The sequence below is a fragment of the Chiloscyllium punctatum genome, chromosome 11, assembly GCF_047496795.1.
Source record: "Chiloscyllium punctatum isolate Juve2018m chromosome 11, sChiPun1.3, whole genome shotgun sequence".
Taxonomy (NCBI): Eukaryota; Metazoa; Chordata; class Chondrichthyes; order Orectolobiformes; family Hemiscylliidae; genus Chiloscyllium; species Chiloscyllium punctatum.
The window spans coordinates 18859453-18877969 of NC_092749.1; the positions used below are offsets into that span (position 1 = coordinate 18859453).

Consider the following 18517-nt stretch of genomic DNA (forward strand, 5'->3'; position numbering starts at 1 on the left):
AAGCATTTCATTGCTCCTCTTTGATACAGACATGTCACGACGCCATTGTTGCCAGTCACAGATACAACTGCATGGGCACATCATAGTCCTAATTGTTTCGAAGCCAGAAATGCAATCTTCTTTCCTTTGCTGATTTAAGTGAACAGTCCCAATAATTCACACACCAGTTCCAAGATTAAGGTTACGGAATGTCGATGAGTAAACATACCTCTGCTTTTTCTCAACTGTTCAGAAGGGTATCCTGCAGTTCTGTGTGTGTTTCTAAATGTATTTACAGCAACAATTTTGGTTTAGAGTTTCAGACTTTTAACAAGTTTGGGATCTTAAAAATATCATCTAATTCCAGCATCTCTTGAAAGCCTTGACTGAACAAACCCCACTGCACTCTCAGACAATGCATTCCTACCCCTAACCATTTGCTGAGTGCAAAAGATATTCCTTGGACCTCCATTGTTTCTTTTACAATTAGTTTAAATCTGGGCCCCCTTGTTCTTGATCTTTACAGCAGTGGGAACAGTTTCTCCCCATCTGCTCTGTCCACACTCAACATGATTTTAAACAGAGTACCTCTATCAAATCTCCATAGGATGTGTAGTTAGTAAGTTTGCAGATGACACCAAAATTGGGGGTGTAGTGGACAACAAAGAAGGTTACCTCAGAGTACAATATGATCTTGATTAGATGGGCCAATGGAGTTGGCAGATGGAGTTTAATTTAAATAAATGTGGCGCTGCATTTTGAAAAGGCAAATCGGGGCAAGATTTATACACTTAATAGTAAGGTTCTGGGAAGTGTTACTGAACAAGGAGATCTTGGAGTGCAAGTTCATAGCTCCTTGAAAGTGGAGTCGCGCGTAGATAGGATAGTGAAGAAGGCGTTTTGTATGATTTCCTTTATTGGTCAGAGTATTGAGTAGAGGAGTTAGGAGGTCATGTTGCAGCTGTACAGGACTTTGCTTAGGCCACCTTTGGAATATTGCGTGCAATTCTGGTCTCCTTCCTATTGGAAAGATGTTGCGAAACTTGAAGGGATTCAGAAAAGATTTGCAAGGATGTTGCTAGGGTTGGAGGGTTTGAGCTATAGGGAGATGCTGAACAGGTTGGGGCTGTTTTCCCTGGAGTGTCAGAGGCTGAGGGGTGATCTAGTAGAGGTTTATAAAATCATGAGGGACATGGATAGGGAAAATTGTCAAATGTCTTTTCCCTGGGGTGGGGGTGTTCAAAGCTAGAGGACATAGATTCAAGGTGAGGGGGAAAGATTTAAGAGGGACCTACAGGGTAACTTCTTCACGCAAAGGGTGGTGTGTGTATGGAATGAGCTGCCAGAGGAAGTGGTGGAGGCTGGTACAATTACAATATTTAAAAGGCATTGAATGGGTATATGAATAGTAAGGTTTAGAGGGATATGGGCCAAATGCTGGCAAATGGGACTCGAGTTATTTAGGATATCCAGTTGGCATAGATGAGTTGGACCAAAGTGTCTGTTTCCGTGCTGTACATCTCAATGACTAATCCAATCTATACAAGCAATGGGACGTCCTCATTCCTGGAACAATTTTCATGAATCTTTTTCTGCACTCTCCCCAATATTTTCACATCATTCTGATAATGTGGCATCTACAACCAGGCATGAATCCCAGGTGAGGACAAACCAGTCTTCTATTGTGTTTTAACGACTTCCTTACTCTTGGACTCTCTTCCCCAATAATTAAGTTTGTGGATACCACTGTAGTTATGAAATTATTGCTGTAATTCTAATGTACCTGATATTTCAGCAGATCATTGGAATTACGTTATTTTGTCAATAATTTTAGAGCAAGTATCAACCTACTTTTTCAAAATGGTTTAGTGCGCAGGTACATTACCAACTTTATTGGAACAAGTTAGATCTTTATATTTTGTTATCAGAAGCAGGGATATGGCAGCAATTATAACTTTAAAATAACACGAGTGTTTGTGGCAACCAGAAAAAAAGCCAGATTTTACAGCCACCGGAATGATTTCCCACCAATGAATAAGAATGAACAGAAATTACGGGCTACAGATACACACATCCTTGCAATATTCTCCTAGCAGGCATTATGTTATCCTGTTTGAATCGAGGTGCTGATCAATTCCCATTAAACAATGTAATTCTTTTGTCAAAAACTCTGAACAGTGCAGGGGATTGATATATTAATTCATGTACACCCTAATACATGATGAAGTTGCAGTATCATTTGTGTCTGTATTTCAAATTTTCTGCAACTCCAGGAACTGCAAAGGAACAGCAAACTATTGCTCAGTGTTATGAAGACACTTTATTTGAGGATTAGTGTTAAAAGATTGCGGTAAGTGGTGCATTTGGACACTTGAACCTTTTTGTCATGGACAACAGGACATCTTTTCCTGAAACTATTTATTAGAAATCACATGATTTGATTGAGTAGACAGCTAAGTTTCTTGAGCTACAAAAACAGAAATTGCTGGAAAACCTCAGCAGGTGTGACAGCATCTGTGCAGAGAAATGAGTTAATGTTTCGGATCCAGTGACCGTCAGAATCGAACCGAATGGAATTTCCAGCATCTACAGCACTTTTGGTTTTTATTATGTTTGTGGAGCTGCTGGATTTACTGGAAATATACAGTCACAGAGCAGCACAGTATGAAAACGGATCTTTTGGCCCAACTCATCATGCCTACCAGATATCCTTAATTAATCGTGTCCCATTTGCCAGCCCTTAAACCCTTTCTATTCATATACCCACCCAGGTGATTTTTAAATGTTGTAATTTTGTATCTCCACCACTTCCTCTGGCAGCTCATTCCATACATGCGTGAAAAAGTTGCCTCTTAGGTCCCTTTTAAATACTTCCCCACTCACCTTAAACCTCTGCCCTCTAGTTCTGGACACCCTCACCCCAGGGAAAAGACTCTGTCTATTTACCCGATCCATGCACATCATGATTTTATAAATCTGTAAAGTCACACGTCAGCCTCTGATACTCCAGGGAAAGTAGCTCCACCCTATTCAGCCTCTTCCTATAGTTCAAACCCACCAACCCTGGAAACATCATTATTATCCTTTTCTGAACCCTTTCAAGTTTCACAACATCCTTCTGTTAGGAGGGAGACCAGAATTGCACACAGTGGCCTAACCACTTGTTTGGGGTTTATTGATTTGCTTCGGATATTGTTTGAAGTTTATTTGGGGCACAGCTTGCTGAGAGAGAGAAAAAATCTACCTAGTTCACCCTCGGCCTTTCAAAGAAAACACTTTTGCAGAGTCCAGTGTGAGACCTGAAAAACCAATGTAAGTGTTCTGAAAGCCTGCTTAAAAGGTATTATCAATTATGATCTGTCCTGAATGAACTACATTTGAAGACTCTGGTCATTATCACGTTGCTATTGATAGGATGTTGCTGCGCACCAGTTGGCTGATGTATTTCCTACAAAAGTGGCAACAATTCCAAAGGACTTCATTGGCTGTAAAACAATGTGAGGCCAGGGTGGTTGTGAAAAGTGCTGTGTTAATGATCATCTTACTGAACAGTGGACAATGTTCAAGACGCCCTAGAACTTACTATTGGTCCTACTCAATATGTCTTTAATTACAGTGAAAGCTTCTCTTCATCCAAAATCATAACAGAAGCTTGACAGACGGGTAGACCATTTGACACACAATATATTAGCAGCTGGACTGCTACGTTAGTGAATGTGGGGACCGTCTGAATGATTTTTGAAGAAATTTTATTGTCCATTGAACTACAATTAACCAGAAATCATACAGTCTCTCTTAACAGGAAAGGCACAGTGAGTCACTTCAAGCAGAAACTGTTTGCACTTGTCTGGAGAATTTATCAACTTGAATTTGTCTGTACCATTTTGTTTTGTTTCGTTTCATGAGACCGTCACCTGGCAACACGACCGGCATTGACCCACAGACTATTTGTAAAGATAACATTTGGAGAAATGTTCATTGTCTTTGTACACGCTGCAATTTTCATCTTCGATGTTTCAGGAACTGGTGTCACAGTAGTGAGGGAACACTGGAAGAATCCAACTGAGGTTCACACTTAGGCTGAGACAACAAGTCTTGTTAAATAAAACCATGGCTTGATTATTTAAAAAAAAAGGCGACAACTTGCATTAATAGTATAACCTTTAATGGGGAGAAGAGGACCCAATGTTGTAGAATCAACAGAAATTGCTAGTAAAGCTCAGCAGGTCTGGCAGCAGAGTGGAGTGAAGAAGAAGGAAAAACAACAGGAGATTTAGTCTTTTAAAAATCTAACCAGGAGAAGGGATTTTTTTTTAAAAAGTAGAGTTAATGTTTTGGGGTTCCGTGACCCTTCTTCAGAACTGATGGCAGCTCGGAAAAGATCGGTAATTCTACAGAAGATGAGGTGGAGGGAGGGAGTAGGAGTAAACAATAAGTGGAAATAGAGTCCATACAGAGATTAAAAACAGTCGGATAGGCAAAGGACTTAGTTAAAATCAGCTGGAATAGCTGCTCATGAGCACCATTAGTGGCTGACAATGGGTTGTGTGGGTGGGCAGCCCATGTGATACAAGGCCTGGAGTGTGGGGGTTAGGGTAAGGACTATAGGAGAAGATGGTCATAATGTAGGTCATGCTTCAGCCTGATTCTAATGGGCAAGTGTTGCTTGGTGTGAGATGTCTCACCAAAAGCAGAGTGAGGAATGAGCTAAAGATTATGGAGAGTGAAGGCTGGGAGGCCTGTCAGGTAAACATTGGAGTAATTGATCTGGAGGTAACAATAAATATAGATGAAAGTTTAAGTGGCAGATGGTGTCAGGGAAGAAATGGTACAGAGGTGGGGATAAACTGGTTTCTATGATAGTAAGAATATGGTTTGGAAACTTAACTAGAGAACAATGCTATTTTGAACAGTCGGATTCAGTCTGGAACAGGAGTGTGGAGTCAATGGTGAAGATACATAGCTGGTCGTTGGGGTGGAGCAGGGAGACTACTGACTATGATTTTAGTCTTACCAATGTTTAATTGGAGAGAATTACAGTTAATCCAAGGCTGTGTGTCAAACAGTTCAAGAGCACAGAGACAGAAGTGAGATTGGGAGAGTTGGTGCCGGCGTAGAGCTGAATATTAATTGGATGATATTACTTTATTCCCTTCTTTAACAGAGGCATTGTCCTGTTTTAAGCCATCAGTACTGTTATAACAGCAGAGAAATGCCATTTAATTAATCGATTAACTCATTAGTCTTTGACCATTAATGCTTGTGCATGAGCAGGCCATTCAGCCCACAATGAAAATCAATGAACATCAGTTACTATACTGCAGGTTCTGAACAGTCATCACAAGACTTGAACCACTTACTTATCTTACCTGAAACACACTAATTTACCAGCTGACGAGGGAATCGTACAAACAACAAAACAAAGTGATTTTGGGTGCTCAGAACTCTTTGGGCCCGATTTTAACTGTGTGACAGTTAATGATTTTTGACTGAGTTCAAGTCTTTCTCTTTGGCACAGTCTAGCACAATCCCATTGAACTGAAATGTGGAGCTGGTTGCAACATCCATGTTTTGATCTCAAACTTTTAACAAATGAACATTTTCATTCTTTTGTAGCCCATTTAACAAACATGAAAACTGACAATAAAATCAGAGAATGCAGAAGAAACCCAGCAGGTCTGGCAGTATCTGTGGAGAGAGAGAAATGGATTTATGTTTTGAATCCAACGTGACTCATCTTCTGAAAAATAATTACCACATTTGCCCTTTCAGCTCTGAGGTCTTGACAGAATTCAATAGAGGGTGATGAAGATAAATGCAGGTCCCCAAATTATCTACTCCTTTACAGTGCTTCCGTTTGTTTACCTCACGCATGTTACATGACTGTGGTTGGAGGGAGCACTAAGCATGGGACATTGACGATCTCAAGTTTCCCTCTCCCCAAACGCTGCCAGACCTGCTGAGTTCCCACAGCACTTTCTGATTTTATTTCAGATCTCTAGCATCTGCAATATTTTGCTTCCACCATGATGATTGGCTAGATGGAAAGTAGGGTTTCTTTTCATAGCCGTGTACGATGTGGGGGAAGAGTTGCATCATCTGAAACTATCTGCAAATGCTAATGTGCTGAAGATGTTAAACATAAAATGGCATCAGGTTAATGTTCTCTTGCTCTGTGCATCTATAGAGAATGGAGAAAAAAACAATGACTGCAGATGCTGGAAATCAGATTCTGGATTAGTGGGGCTGGAAGAGCACAACAGTTCAGGCAGCACCGTGGGCGGCACGGTGGCACAGTGGTTAGCACTGCTGCCTCACAGCGCCAGAGACCCGGGTTCAATTCCCACCTCAGGCGACTGACTGTGTGGAGTTTGCACGTTCTCCCCGTGTCTGCGTGGGTTTCCTCCGGGTACTCTGGTTTCCTCCCACAGTCCAAAGATGTGCAGGTCAGGTGGATTGGCCATGCTAAATTGCCCGTAGTGTTAGATGTAGATGTAGATGTAGGGGTATGAGTGGGTTTCGCTTCAGTGGGGCGGTGTGGACTTGTTGGGCCGAAGGGCCTGTTTCCACACTGTAAGTAATCTAATCTTCATCAGGAATAAAGGCAGTGAGCCTGAAGCGTGGAGAGATAAGCTAGAGGAGGGTGGGGTGGGGAGAAAGTAGCATAGAGTACAATGGGTGAGTGGGGGAGGGGATGAAGGTGATAGGTCAGGGAGGAGAGGATGGAGTGGATAGGTGGAAAAGGAGATAGGCAGGTAGGACAAGTAATGGGGTCAGTGCTGAGCTGGAAGTTTAGAACTAGGGTGAGGTGGGAAGGGGAAATGAGGAACTGTTGAAGTCCACATTGATGCCCTGGGGTTGAAGTGTTCCGAGGTGGAAGATGAAGCGTTCTTCCTTCAGACGTCTGGTGGTGAGGGAGCGGCGGTGAAGGAGGCCCAGGACCTCCATGTCCTCAACAGAGTGGGAGGGGGAGTTGAAATGTTGGGCCACGGGGCGGTTTGGTTGATTGGTGCGGGTGTCCCGGAGATGTTCCTTAAAGCACTCTGCTAGGAGGTGCCCAGTCTCCCTAATGTAGAGGAGACTGCATCGGGAGCAACGGATACAATAAATGATATTAGTGGATGTGTAAATAAAACTTTGATGGATGTGGAAGGCTCCTTTAGGGCCCTGGATAGAGGTGAGGGAGGAACTGTGTCGGTTTTACAGTTCCTGCGGTGGCAGGGGAAAGTGCCAGGATGGGAGGGTGGGTTGTAGGGGGGGCATGGACCTGACCAGGTAGTCACGGAGGTAACAGTCTTTGCAGAAGGCGGAAAGGGGTGGGGAGGGAAATATATTCCTGGTGGTGGGGTCTGTTTGGAGGTGGCGGAAATGTCGGCGGATGATTTGGTTTATGCGAAGGTTGGTAGGGTGGAAGGTGAGCACCAGGGGCGTTCTGTCAGTATCTGACAGTAGGGGGTTGAGGTGTTGCACAGTCATTTTAAATCTGCAGCAATCACTGACCAATGACAAATTGGTTTACTAAAGATAGTTTGCACACCTCCTCTGAGACCCTGGTTGAATTCAGTAAGAATTGGTGGCAAATGTAACTTTCTGAAATCCTCATCGTGGTTTTATTTTCTTTGTGTTTGCCTCTCCCAGGCAAGGTTACATGTCAGTGGGGAGTGGGATGGGGGTATAGGATGTAGCAGGAGTGGATGGAGCATTTAGTCTTTCCCTAAATATCAACCTTATGCAGGTAATACCCTTTCTTCTTGATTCTGTCTCTTTGATCTCGTTTCTCTCTCTTGAGCCATAGGGCCCTGTGTAAGACAGGCCCCTTGTGCTTATGGCTATGGGCTGTCAGCTGCACCTGGAAGCAAGTGCATGTGTCTGCCTGTACCAACAGTGAGGGGTACATGTCTGCCTGTACCATCAGTGAGGGGCATGTGTCTGCCTGTACTAACAGACAGGAGCGCAGGTCTACCTGTACAACCAGTGAGTGAAGACAATATCCAACCCTCTGAAAGTTCACTCATTTGCTTTGACACGTCCATGGAGTGCAGGAGGGAAGCCAAACCCAAGTGGCAGATACAAAGGTTCAAGTACAGGCAGGCAATGTTCCAGCATCTATAACTCGACAACGGTGTTACTTTCCACCTTCACTGTGATCTTTCCGAATACAAATGTGGATGTGGATTTCTCACTGAGAACTGGAGACGCCAGCAACATGGTGTCCGTCTCTGGCGGCACATGCTGGGGCACATTTAAGTAGCGGGCACCAGGAATCTCGCTCTGTCGACCTCCGGGCTCTTCTGACGTCCGTTCGGGCAGGAGACAGAGCGGAGAGTCAGCTGGGGCATCGAAGGGTGAACGATCCTGAGGGAAGGAGCTGACGGAGAAGACAGAGCAGGAGCGGGCATGGAACCGGTGCTGAGGGCTGAGCTGGCTGATGGCAGTAGCATTGGAGCTGCTCCGCTTCTGCTCGGTGCCTGGGTTGGGCAGAAAGAGGGAGACGGCAGCACCTCCTCCTCCAGTGGCCTTGGCCCCCTCCTCTCGCCGGAGCCTCGGGCCTGTCAGCCACACCTTGGCCTCCAGCCTGCGCTGCCAATGCCGCAGGGCCTTACGGAATCGTCGGCTCAGCAGGGCGTACAGCAGCGGGTTAATGTCCGAGTTCAGGAGGGCCAGCCAGTGTACAGCGGTCACGAGAGCAGGGGGGACCCGGGAGGGCGAGGCGGAAGGGGAGGCCCGGGTATCGCTTGCTCTCAGTGCCGCTGCCTCCACAGCCCGCACCAGGCCCACAATCTCGTATGGCACCCAGCAGCAGAAGAAGGCGAAGATCACCAGGAAGAGGCGGAAAGCGCCATGGTGCTCCCGGCCTGGGGAGCCACACCGGGAGAAAATGTCAGGTCTCTTGCTCAGGCCCCCTGCCCGAGCCCTGGCCTGGGCCTGAGTGTGTGCCTGGGCCTGTGCCTGAGTCTGGGTCTCTTCACAGCCTCGTGAGTCAACACTGCAGATCAGCTGGGTAAACGTAGGCCTGTCGATGGGCCCGTCCCCGGGGTTCCCATGGCGATGCAGCTGGCTCTCAATGTCATGGATTCGCTTTGCATGACCCCGGGCCACCTTGACGATGCGGGCATAGCAGAAGACCATGACGGAGGCGGGCAGCAGGAAGGAGAAGATGGCCACAAAGCCCGTGTAGCTCAGGCTGTCGGCCCACTCCACCGAGCAGCTGTAACCAGCCGGAGAGTAGCCGAAGCGGCCCCAGCCCAGCAACGGCGGGCAGCTGCTGAGGGCTGACTGCAGCCAGATCCAGACCACTGTGGCAACTGTCCGGCGCACGGTGCTCTGAGAGTTATATTGCAAGCAGTCGATGATGGCATGGTACCGGTCCAGTGCAATGGCTGCCAGAGTCAGCACTGAGGCTGTGCAGTAAACTGAGGAGGTGTAACCCACGTAGAGGCACAGATCCTGTAGCCAGAGAGAGAGGGGGAGGAAACACACAACAGGCAACAATATCAGTGCAGGTATCAATAGTGGGCTACACAGCCTCGCTGCACACCAACCAGGAACAAGAGCAGGCCATTCATCCCCCATCTCCACCACTCCCCCCCCCCCCCCAAACACACTCCCAACCAGTTTCCCCATTCAATTATATATACATTTTTCAAAGGGAAACCATTGCCCTAATTGAGTATCAGAATAAGGGATTAACCATTTAAGACAAAGGAGGAATCTCTTTTCTCAGAGAGGATTGAGTCTGTGGAATTCTTCACTACAGAGGTCTGGCAAGGCTGGGTTGTTAAGTATATTCAAGGCTGAGGTAGACAGATTTCTAATGAGTGAGAAAGGCAGGAAAGTCATGTCAAGGATTATCAGATCAGCCAAGACCTCATTGAAGGCCACACCTATTGGACGCTCCAGTGGGTATGGGAATATGTGTGGGGCTGGGTAGTCCCAAGGTGCTAAGTGGAAGTGAGGGAAAGTGGCATTTACAGTTTGGGGACGGAGTGTGGTGGTTGCTTGTCTACTGTGGAAAGGGACCCTCGAGGGAAGCCCCTGTCCACCTGCCTTTCTCATCCAGGACCCACAGGCTTCACCAGCCCCCATGTCCAAGATCCAAACCCATCAACCATCAGTAATAATTGGCCAGTGAGGGCCTTGACAGCAATAGGACAGGCCCACATTAAATTGCAGACAGGATGGGCAGCTGGGAAGGAAGAGAAAGGGCCACTTGGAGAACTTATGGGCCCCTCCACCCACCAGCTAGTGAGAATCAAATTCTCAACCACCAATGTGCAGTGCACAAACAGGCCACTTGGCCCAACTGGTTCATGCAGGAATTCGTCCTCCATTTCAATTTCCTCCCATCTTATATCATCTCATCTTGTCAACAGATCCTGTATTTCATTCTCCTCCATGTAATTATGGAAGGTCATGACCTAGTTGTATTATCATTAGACCATTAATCCAAAAACTCAGCTGATGTTCTGGAGAGTTGGGTTCGAATCTTGCTACGGCAGAAGGTGGAATTTAAATACAACAAAAAAACCTGGAATTAGGAGTCTAATGATGACCATGAATCCATTGTCAATTGTTGGAAAAACCCCTGGTTCACTAATGTCTTTTTGGGAAGGAAACTGCCATCCTTACCTGGTCTGGCCTACCTGTAACTCCAGACTCTTAACTCTTGGTTGACTCTTACCAGCCCCCTGGGCAATTAGTGATGGACAATAAATGCTGGCTTGGCTAGTGACATCCACATCCTTCAGTGAATACATTAAAAAAAAATCATCTATTGTTCCCTAAAATGTATCCTCACTATTCACCTCAACTAGTTCCACTTGCTAACCAGACTCTGGGTGAAGAATTTCACCGCTAAGTGCACTTTAGCTTTGACACAAATTGAAGCATTTTTCCACATCTACCCTATCAACATTGTAATTTTAAAGATTTCTAGTAGGTCACTGTTCAACCATTTCTTTTTTTCCCGTAGTATATTTCTGATGGATGCAAATGTTTAGTTCTTGCACTATCATAGAATCTCTACAGTGTGGAAGCAGGCTATTCAGCCCATCAAGAACCTTCTGAAGAGCATCCCATCCAGACCTTCCTGTAACTCTACATTTCCCATGGCTGACTCATCTAGTCTACACACTCGTGGACACTATGGGCAATTTAGTGTGGCCAATCCAACCTAATCAGCGCTGTGGGGGTAAACCAGAGCACCTGGAGGAAATCCACAAAGGTACAAGGAGAATGTGTAAACCCCACCCAGACGGGCGCCTGAGGGTAGACTCGAACCCAGATCCCTGGTGCTGTGAGGCAGCAGTGCTAACCACTGAGTCATTGTGCCTTGTAAATCTTTCTTCTCAAACATAATAAAATGCCAGAAAACTCAGCAGGTCTGGCAGTATCTGAGGAGAGAAAAACAGAGTTGATGTTTCAAGTCCAAAAAGACTTGTTCTTCAGCACTGAAAGGTTTTGAAAAATAGTTTTTTAAAATACTTTTGACAGAGGTAGAGGAGTAATAGGGTAGACGGTGTAAAGGCCCAGAATTGATGACAAAGAGATTCTTAATGGTGAAGAAAGAAAAAGAAGAGATGTAAAATGGGCATAAATCTTTCTCGTACCTTGTCCAGTGTTTCTATTCTTGAATTCCAAATGAGGTCTCATCATGTTCTATATAAGTTCAATACAGCTTCTCTGCCTTTCAATTCTATTCATCTGGAAGGAAAATTCCATCCTGACTAATTTCTGCCCATAACTCCCTTTGCTTGCTTTTGTTCAGTATTCTTTAATACCTGACAATTTACTGACATTACCTTTGACTTTTTCACTTGACCCCCATTGTTAAAAGCATTTTGGCAGAGAGTTTCAAATTTTCCACTGCAGTTCTGTGTGAAGCAGTGCTCCTTGCTGTTACCCCTGAATGGACCGCCTCTAATCTTACTGTAATTTCTTATTCTGGACTTCCCCACACAGCCTCCCCCCCCCCCCCCCCACCCTCCCACCCCAATCAGAGGAGTTACTGTGTTTCTTATCAACTTGAATAAATCCTTTAATTATCTTAAAACAACTCTTTACCTTCAAATGAGCCCATCTTCTTGATTTAAACCATTTAACTGCTCCATTATGTTCTGCTGCAATCCTTCCAAACTCCTTCCTAAGGGCTTGTACTCAGATCTCCATTAAGGACTAACCTGGACTTTATACGATGACTTTAAGTTCGGACCTGAAGGTTAGAGGCTCCATTTTAAACAATAAGTTCTGAAGCTTTGATATCTTTAACCTGTGTAGAATGATAACCCTGACAGACGCCAACAACAACTTGCAGTCATGTAGCACCTATAGTGCAGTGAAACGTTCCAAGGTCACAGCAGTCATAATCAGACGACATTTTACACAGAGCCATTAGAATAGGTGACCAAATGACTTGGTAACAGAGGCAGGTTTTAAATAGCATCTTAAAGGGGAACTGGAGCCTCCTGAGAGTCAGTGTCACCTTTAAAGATCAACACAGCAACCTATGTGGGGAACACAGGAGATGGGTAAAATATAAAACACATATTTCGTGTCAGTACTTACTGTGGAGTGGATATGGAAGCTAGAGCACTTGGGGAAATAAATAGTGATATCTTGAAAATTGTCCATATTACAGAGAAGAGGTGTTGGACATCTTAAAATGCATAAAGGTGGATAATCTCCACAACCTGATCATGTATATCCCAGAACTTTGTAGGAAGCTAGGAAAGTGATTGCTGGGCCCTTGTTGAGATATTCATTATCATCGATAGCTACAGGTGAGGTGCCAGAAGATTGGAGGTTGGCGAATCTGGTGCCATCATTTAAGAAAGGTGGTAAGAAAATGACAGGTAACTGCAGACCATTGAGCTTTATGTCAGTAGTGGATAAGTTGTTGGAGAGGCTTCTGAGGGACAGCATTTGGAAAATCAAGGTCTTATTGGGGAGAGTCGACATGGCTTTGTGTATGGGAAATCATGTCTAACTCGATTGAGTTTTTTTTTAAAGAAGTGACAAAGAAGATTGAGGAAGGCAGAATGGTAGACGGTATTTATATGGAATTCACTGAGATGTTAGACAAGGTTCCACATGGTAGTCTCGTTAGCAAGGCTTGATCACATGGAATCAGGGAGCTAGCCATTTGGATACAGAACTAGCTTGAAAGTAGGAGACAGAGGGTGGTGGTGGTGGAGGGTTGTTTATTGGACTGCAGGTCTGTGATCAGTGATGTGTCACAAGGATAGGTGCTGGGTCCACTGCTTTTCTTCATTTATAGAAATGATTTGGGTGTGAATATAGGAGGTACGGTTAGTAAGTTTGCAGATGTCACTGTAATTGGTGGTGTAGTGGATAGTGAAGAAGATTATTTAAAAATACAAAAGGATCCTGATCAGATGGGCCGAGAGTAGCAGATGGAGTTTAATTTAAATAAATGTGAGGTGATGCATTTTGGAAAGGCAAATCAGGGCAGCACTTATACAGTTAATGGTCAGGCCCTGGGGAGAGTTGCTGAACAGAGGGGACTAGGGGTGTAGGTGCATTGTTCCTTGAAAGGGGAGTCACAGGTAGACAGGGTAGTGAAAAAGTTGTTTTGCATACTTGCCTTCACTAATCAGTACACTGAGTACAGTAAAGGAGCTGGGAGGTCATGTTGTGGTTGTACAGGACATTGGTGAGGCCACTTTTAGAATATTGTGTTCAGTTCTGGTCTCCCTGCTGTAGGAAAGATGTTAAACTTGAAAGGGTTCAGAAATGATTTACAAGGATGTTGCTGGGATTGCAGGGATCGCACAAAGATAGATGAGGAGACAGGTGATGAGGAAGACACAAAGAGTCTGCAGAGGATTATAGACAGATTAAATGAGTGGGCAAAAACTTGGTAGATAGAATATAAGGTGGGAAAATGTGAGGTATGCACTTTGGAAGGAAGAATATAGGAATTGAATATTATTTCATTAACAGTAGAAAGGCATAGAACAGATGGATTTGGGAGTTCACTTCCATGTATTAGAAAAAGCCAGCATACAAGTTCAGCAGGGAGAAAGGGGGAGCAAATAGAGTTTCACCTTTTATTTCAAAGGGAATGGAGCATTTAAAAAACAGGAAAAGTCACACCACAGCTGGAATACTGTGAATAGTTTGGTCCCTCCATCTAAGGAGAGATAAGCAGTTATTAGAGATAGCTCAAGGAACGTTCATTTGGCTGTTACCAGGAATGGAGGAACAGTCTTATGAAACCATGTCGCGTAGATTGGACCTGTATTTATTGGAATTTAAAGGAATGAGAGGTAACCTTATTGAAACATAACGATTCATCAGGGATTTGACAGGATAGATGTAGAAAAGTTGTTTCCCTTTGTGGGAGAATTTAGGACCAAATGACATCATCTCAAAATAAGGGGTCACACATTCAAGACAGAGATGAGGAGGAATTTCTTCTCTCAGAGAGAATTGACTCTGTGGAATTCTTTACCACAGAGGGCAGTTGAGACTGGGTCATTCAGTATATTTAAGGCTGAAAGAGACAGAGTTTTAATCAGTAAGAGATTCGAGGGTTATGGGGGAAAAGCAGGAAAGCGGAGTTGAGGATTATCATTGAAACCAGACTCAACAGGCTGAATGACCTACTTCTCCTCTTACAGCATACAATTTTATAAGTTATTGTTAATAGTACAATATAGAAAAAACATTGGGCGGAATCTTGGCATAATTTGGTAAAGTGTCATATTGGTTAGGCTTCATGGATAGATTCTCTTCATAATGCCAATTGAATTTTCTCACACTATCTTACCAAGTTGCCTCATGAAGCGGTTCCTACGCCCGGACGGTGCGGTGCAGAGGAGTGAAGTCCTCTACCCCCAAGACCTGTAGTACAGGCCATGACACCAGAGTAGACCTGCCCAATCTCTGTTCCTGCAGCATAACTGCCACCATCTCTTTGCCATCTCTCTCTCTCTCTCTCTGCTACTGTACCCAACCCCCACCAAGACTCACAGTCTACTACTCTCACTAATTCCTATTGCGTTTTTACACACACAGGCACACATGCACACAGAACACCTCACCACCTTTCCCCCATTCTACATAAAGAGCTGGGCCAACCACTTCCATCTCCTTCAGTACTTCCCTTTCAGTTAGTACAGGAGGAAACAGCCCACACCAGGAAAAGAAGCACCAGGCTGGGTCATAGGCTTTTGTCTTATGAGGGGAGAGACTGATAGACTGAGTACAAGCTGATTTTGGACACCCCCCCACCAGACATGTTATGCTCCCCCTGAAGGCTCTCTCCCTCCCTTGATGTGATTGAGCTTTGCTGAGAACAGTGATGAGCTGCCCGGTGCAGTATCTGTGCTAAAACACAAAACAATAAAGAAGTCCCTGTGAGATCGCTAGCTCTGGCTGAGGGGGCAAAGTGAAAAAGTGGTGAGGCCGGGAGGCTCAAAGGGAGTGACCGCTGAGAGAGCAAGCGAGCAGCCCTGAGCTACAGCCTAGTCCAGTCTGTGAGCTGGGTACCTGTCCCTGTGTGACATTCCAATTAGAGGTGCTGAGATACAGCATTGAAGTATAGAAGCATATTGGAAATGGATCATTGATGTGCCATGATGATATGGGCAGGCTGTTACAGGTTGAATGTCAGTGTCTATGGTGTGTGCCCTGAGATGATGGTGCTAGGTGACCAAGATGGCAGCCCAGAGGAGCAAGTGGCCAAGTAGTGGCTCAGCCTTTCCTACTGGGTATTGTCGACAGAGAGTTTCCTCACAGCAGGTGGTAGCCTTAGGAAGCTGCATATTAATAAGGATGACAACAAGCAATTATACCCCTCAATAGGCACCTCGTTGCTTACTAGCGAGAGTATCATCTCGACATTTGCCAGTGAGAGGCTTGTCTCTGTGCTGGCTAGTGAGTTTCAACTAAACACCAACTAGTGAGAATCACATCTATACGCCAATTAGTGAATATCTCATCTCTACGTTTGCTGGCAAGAATCTCGTCCCTAGTGAGAAACTTATCTTTATGCCTGGTATCTTGCTAGGAAATGCAACTGGTTGCTCTCGAGATTGAGAAAGACCTTGCTCAACGTTTTGCACAATTCTCCCAGATTTCTCATCATCGCCCATCTCATTCATCCCAAAAGATTGCTTCACTAACTCCTGTTGTTTAAATGACAGGTGACACTGCACTGCACAGCACACATGCCACCCGAATGGGGAAATATACTTAAGCCATGAAAGATAATCAGAGAAAGCAGGCACATAAATCCTCAGCATATACTGTTCTTGTTCATATTCTGGGTTAGTGGTGCTGGAAGAGCACAGCAGTTCAGACAGCATCTAAGGATGCTGCCTGAACTGCTGTGCTCTTCCAGCACCACTAATCCAGAATCTGGTTTCCAGCATCTGCAGTCATTGTTTTTACCTTGTTCTTGTTCATAGCAAAACGATTCCAATTTTGTTAAATAATCTGCTACATGAGATTTTTCAGACACAGCAACAGGGCAGCAAACATTTAATGTTTTAGGATTATACTACACCAATACACTGTAATGTTACATGACACCAGTATTGACAAAGATAGACAGTGTGAAGGAATTAGTGGAAAGCTCTTCCACTGTCACTGACAACTTGCATTTGTGCAGTGTCTCTAACATAGTAAACGTGACCTCAAGATGCCTCAAGGGAACATTGAGAAACTGAAATTGGCCACCAGCCTCATAAAGTGATAGATTATGAAAACTTGGTCAAAGAAATGGGTTTAAGGAATGAGAGATGCACTTATGCAGGGAGGTTTAGAGCGGGAATCCTAGAGGTTATAGCTCAGACAGTTGAAGACCCATCTAACAATGGTCATATAGAGGATGTAAGGGTGTACAAAACATTAGAGTGGTGCTGGAAAAGCACAGCTGGTCAGGCAGCATCCAAGGAGCAAGAAAATCGATGTTTTGGACAGGAGCCCTTAATCAGGAATGAGGCTACGAGCCTCTGGGGTGGACAGATAAATGGGAGGGGGGGTGGGGTTTTGGAGAAGGTAGCTGAGAGTGCAGTAGGTGGATGGAGGTGGGGATAAAGGTGATAGGTCAGAGAGGAGGGTGGAGCGGATAGGTGGGAAGGAAGATTGGCAGATGGGAAAGGTCATGAGGATGGTGCTGAGCTGGAAGGTTGGAACTGGTTAGCTACCTTCTCCCCAGCCCCATCCCCCTCCCATTTATCTGTCCACCCCGGAGACTCCCAACCTCATTCCTGATGAATGGCTCCTGCCTGAAACATCAATTTTCCTGCTCCTCGGATGCTGCCTGACCTTCTGTGCTTTTCCAGCACCACTCTAATCTTGACTCTGGTCTCCAGCATCTGCAGTCCTCACTTTCGCCTACGTGCAAAACATTGAAAGTCCTTCGTGCTAATATGACTTCAAATGCTTCCTAAGTACATGTTCCATAATTATTTAAAATTGCTTCAGTTCAGTTCTCAAGACCAGCTTTAAGAGCAGAAAATGACTTGCTAAGACATTAATGCATTGACCAACTAGCTACTCAATGGCTTTACCACTTTGTCCAATGGAGGAAGCTAAGGTTGGGATTCATTAACAAAGCAGATATAGAGAATAGATCTGAAAATTCTGAAGCTGTTCTTGTTATTACAAAACCATTTTTGTTTCCCCTCTCTTTTCATTATTCCAGGGGAATACACAAAAGTGTTTCTCACTGCAGTCAGTTGTAGAAGGTATTGCGTTACCATCCATTCCCCCAACCACCTCTTTTTGCCTTAAGCATAGAATCCCTACAATGTGGGAACAGGCCATTCGGCCCATCAAGTCCACACCGATCCTCCCACCCAGTCCCACCCTCTCATCCTATTTCTGTAACATGCATTTCCCAAGGCTAATCCATCTAACCCACACATCCCTGGACATACGGGCAATTTAGCATGGCCAATCCATCTAATTTACCATGGCCAATCCACCTAACACCTTTGGACAGTTGGAGGAAACTGGAGCACCCAGAGGAAACCCACAGAGACACAGGGAGAATGTGCAAACTCCATACAGTCACCAGAGGCTGGAATCGAATGTGTGTCCCAGGCGCTGTGAGGCAGCAGTGCTAACCACTGAGCCACCATGCCACCCTAATCCTCTAAGCCAATTCACCCAGTCCTAAATATCTATTACAGATTTCATTACATTAAAAAAAATCATTCGTGAAAACCCATTCAATCCATTTTAAATCTATCCATGTAATTAATCCCTTAATGTGTACTCATAGTAGCCCCCACTATCAAAAGCAACTAATCCTTCAATAACTTCTTTGGACTATCAAACAAACTTTGAATTTAAAAACCTAAAGTGTGGGAATGAAGGTTCTCAAGCAGTAATCACAAAGGGCATGTCAACAAAAGCTATTAAAACTAAGAGCACAGTTTTTGAACAGCGAGTAAAACTGATAGCACAGATTTTACTGAACTCATAGATACAAACAGGCGTTTTTTATTTTATATTCTAAACAGAAAGCTCTTTAAATAACTTGACAGCCTGACAGCTCTACAGA

The 18517-nt window shown here is 44.7% G+C and overlaps 1 protein-coding gene across 1 annotated transcript in view; it reads right to left on the bottom strand.

The window, feature by feature from the left end:
• Window positions 1–3742: 3742 nt before the first annotated feature.
• Window positions 3743–18517, bottom strand: part of LOC140482785 (5-hydroxytryptamine receptor 1D) — a 35470-nt gene continuing 20695 nt past the window's right edge. The window contains exon 3 of the mRNA XM_072580395.1: window positions 3743–9426. Coding sequence (XP_072436496.1) covers window positions 8086–9426 — 1341 coding nt within the window. The 3' untranslated portion in view covers window positions 3743–8085. The remainder of the gene's footprint in view (window positions 9427–18517) is intronic.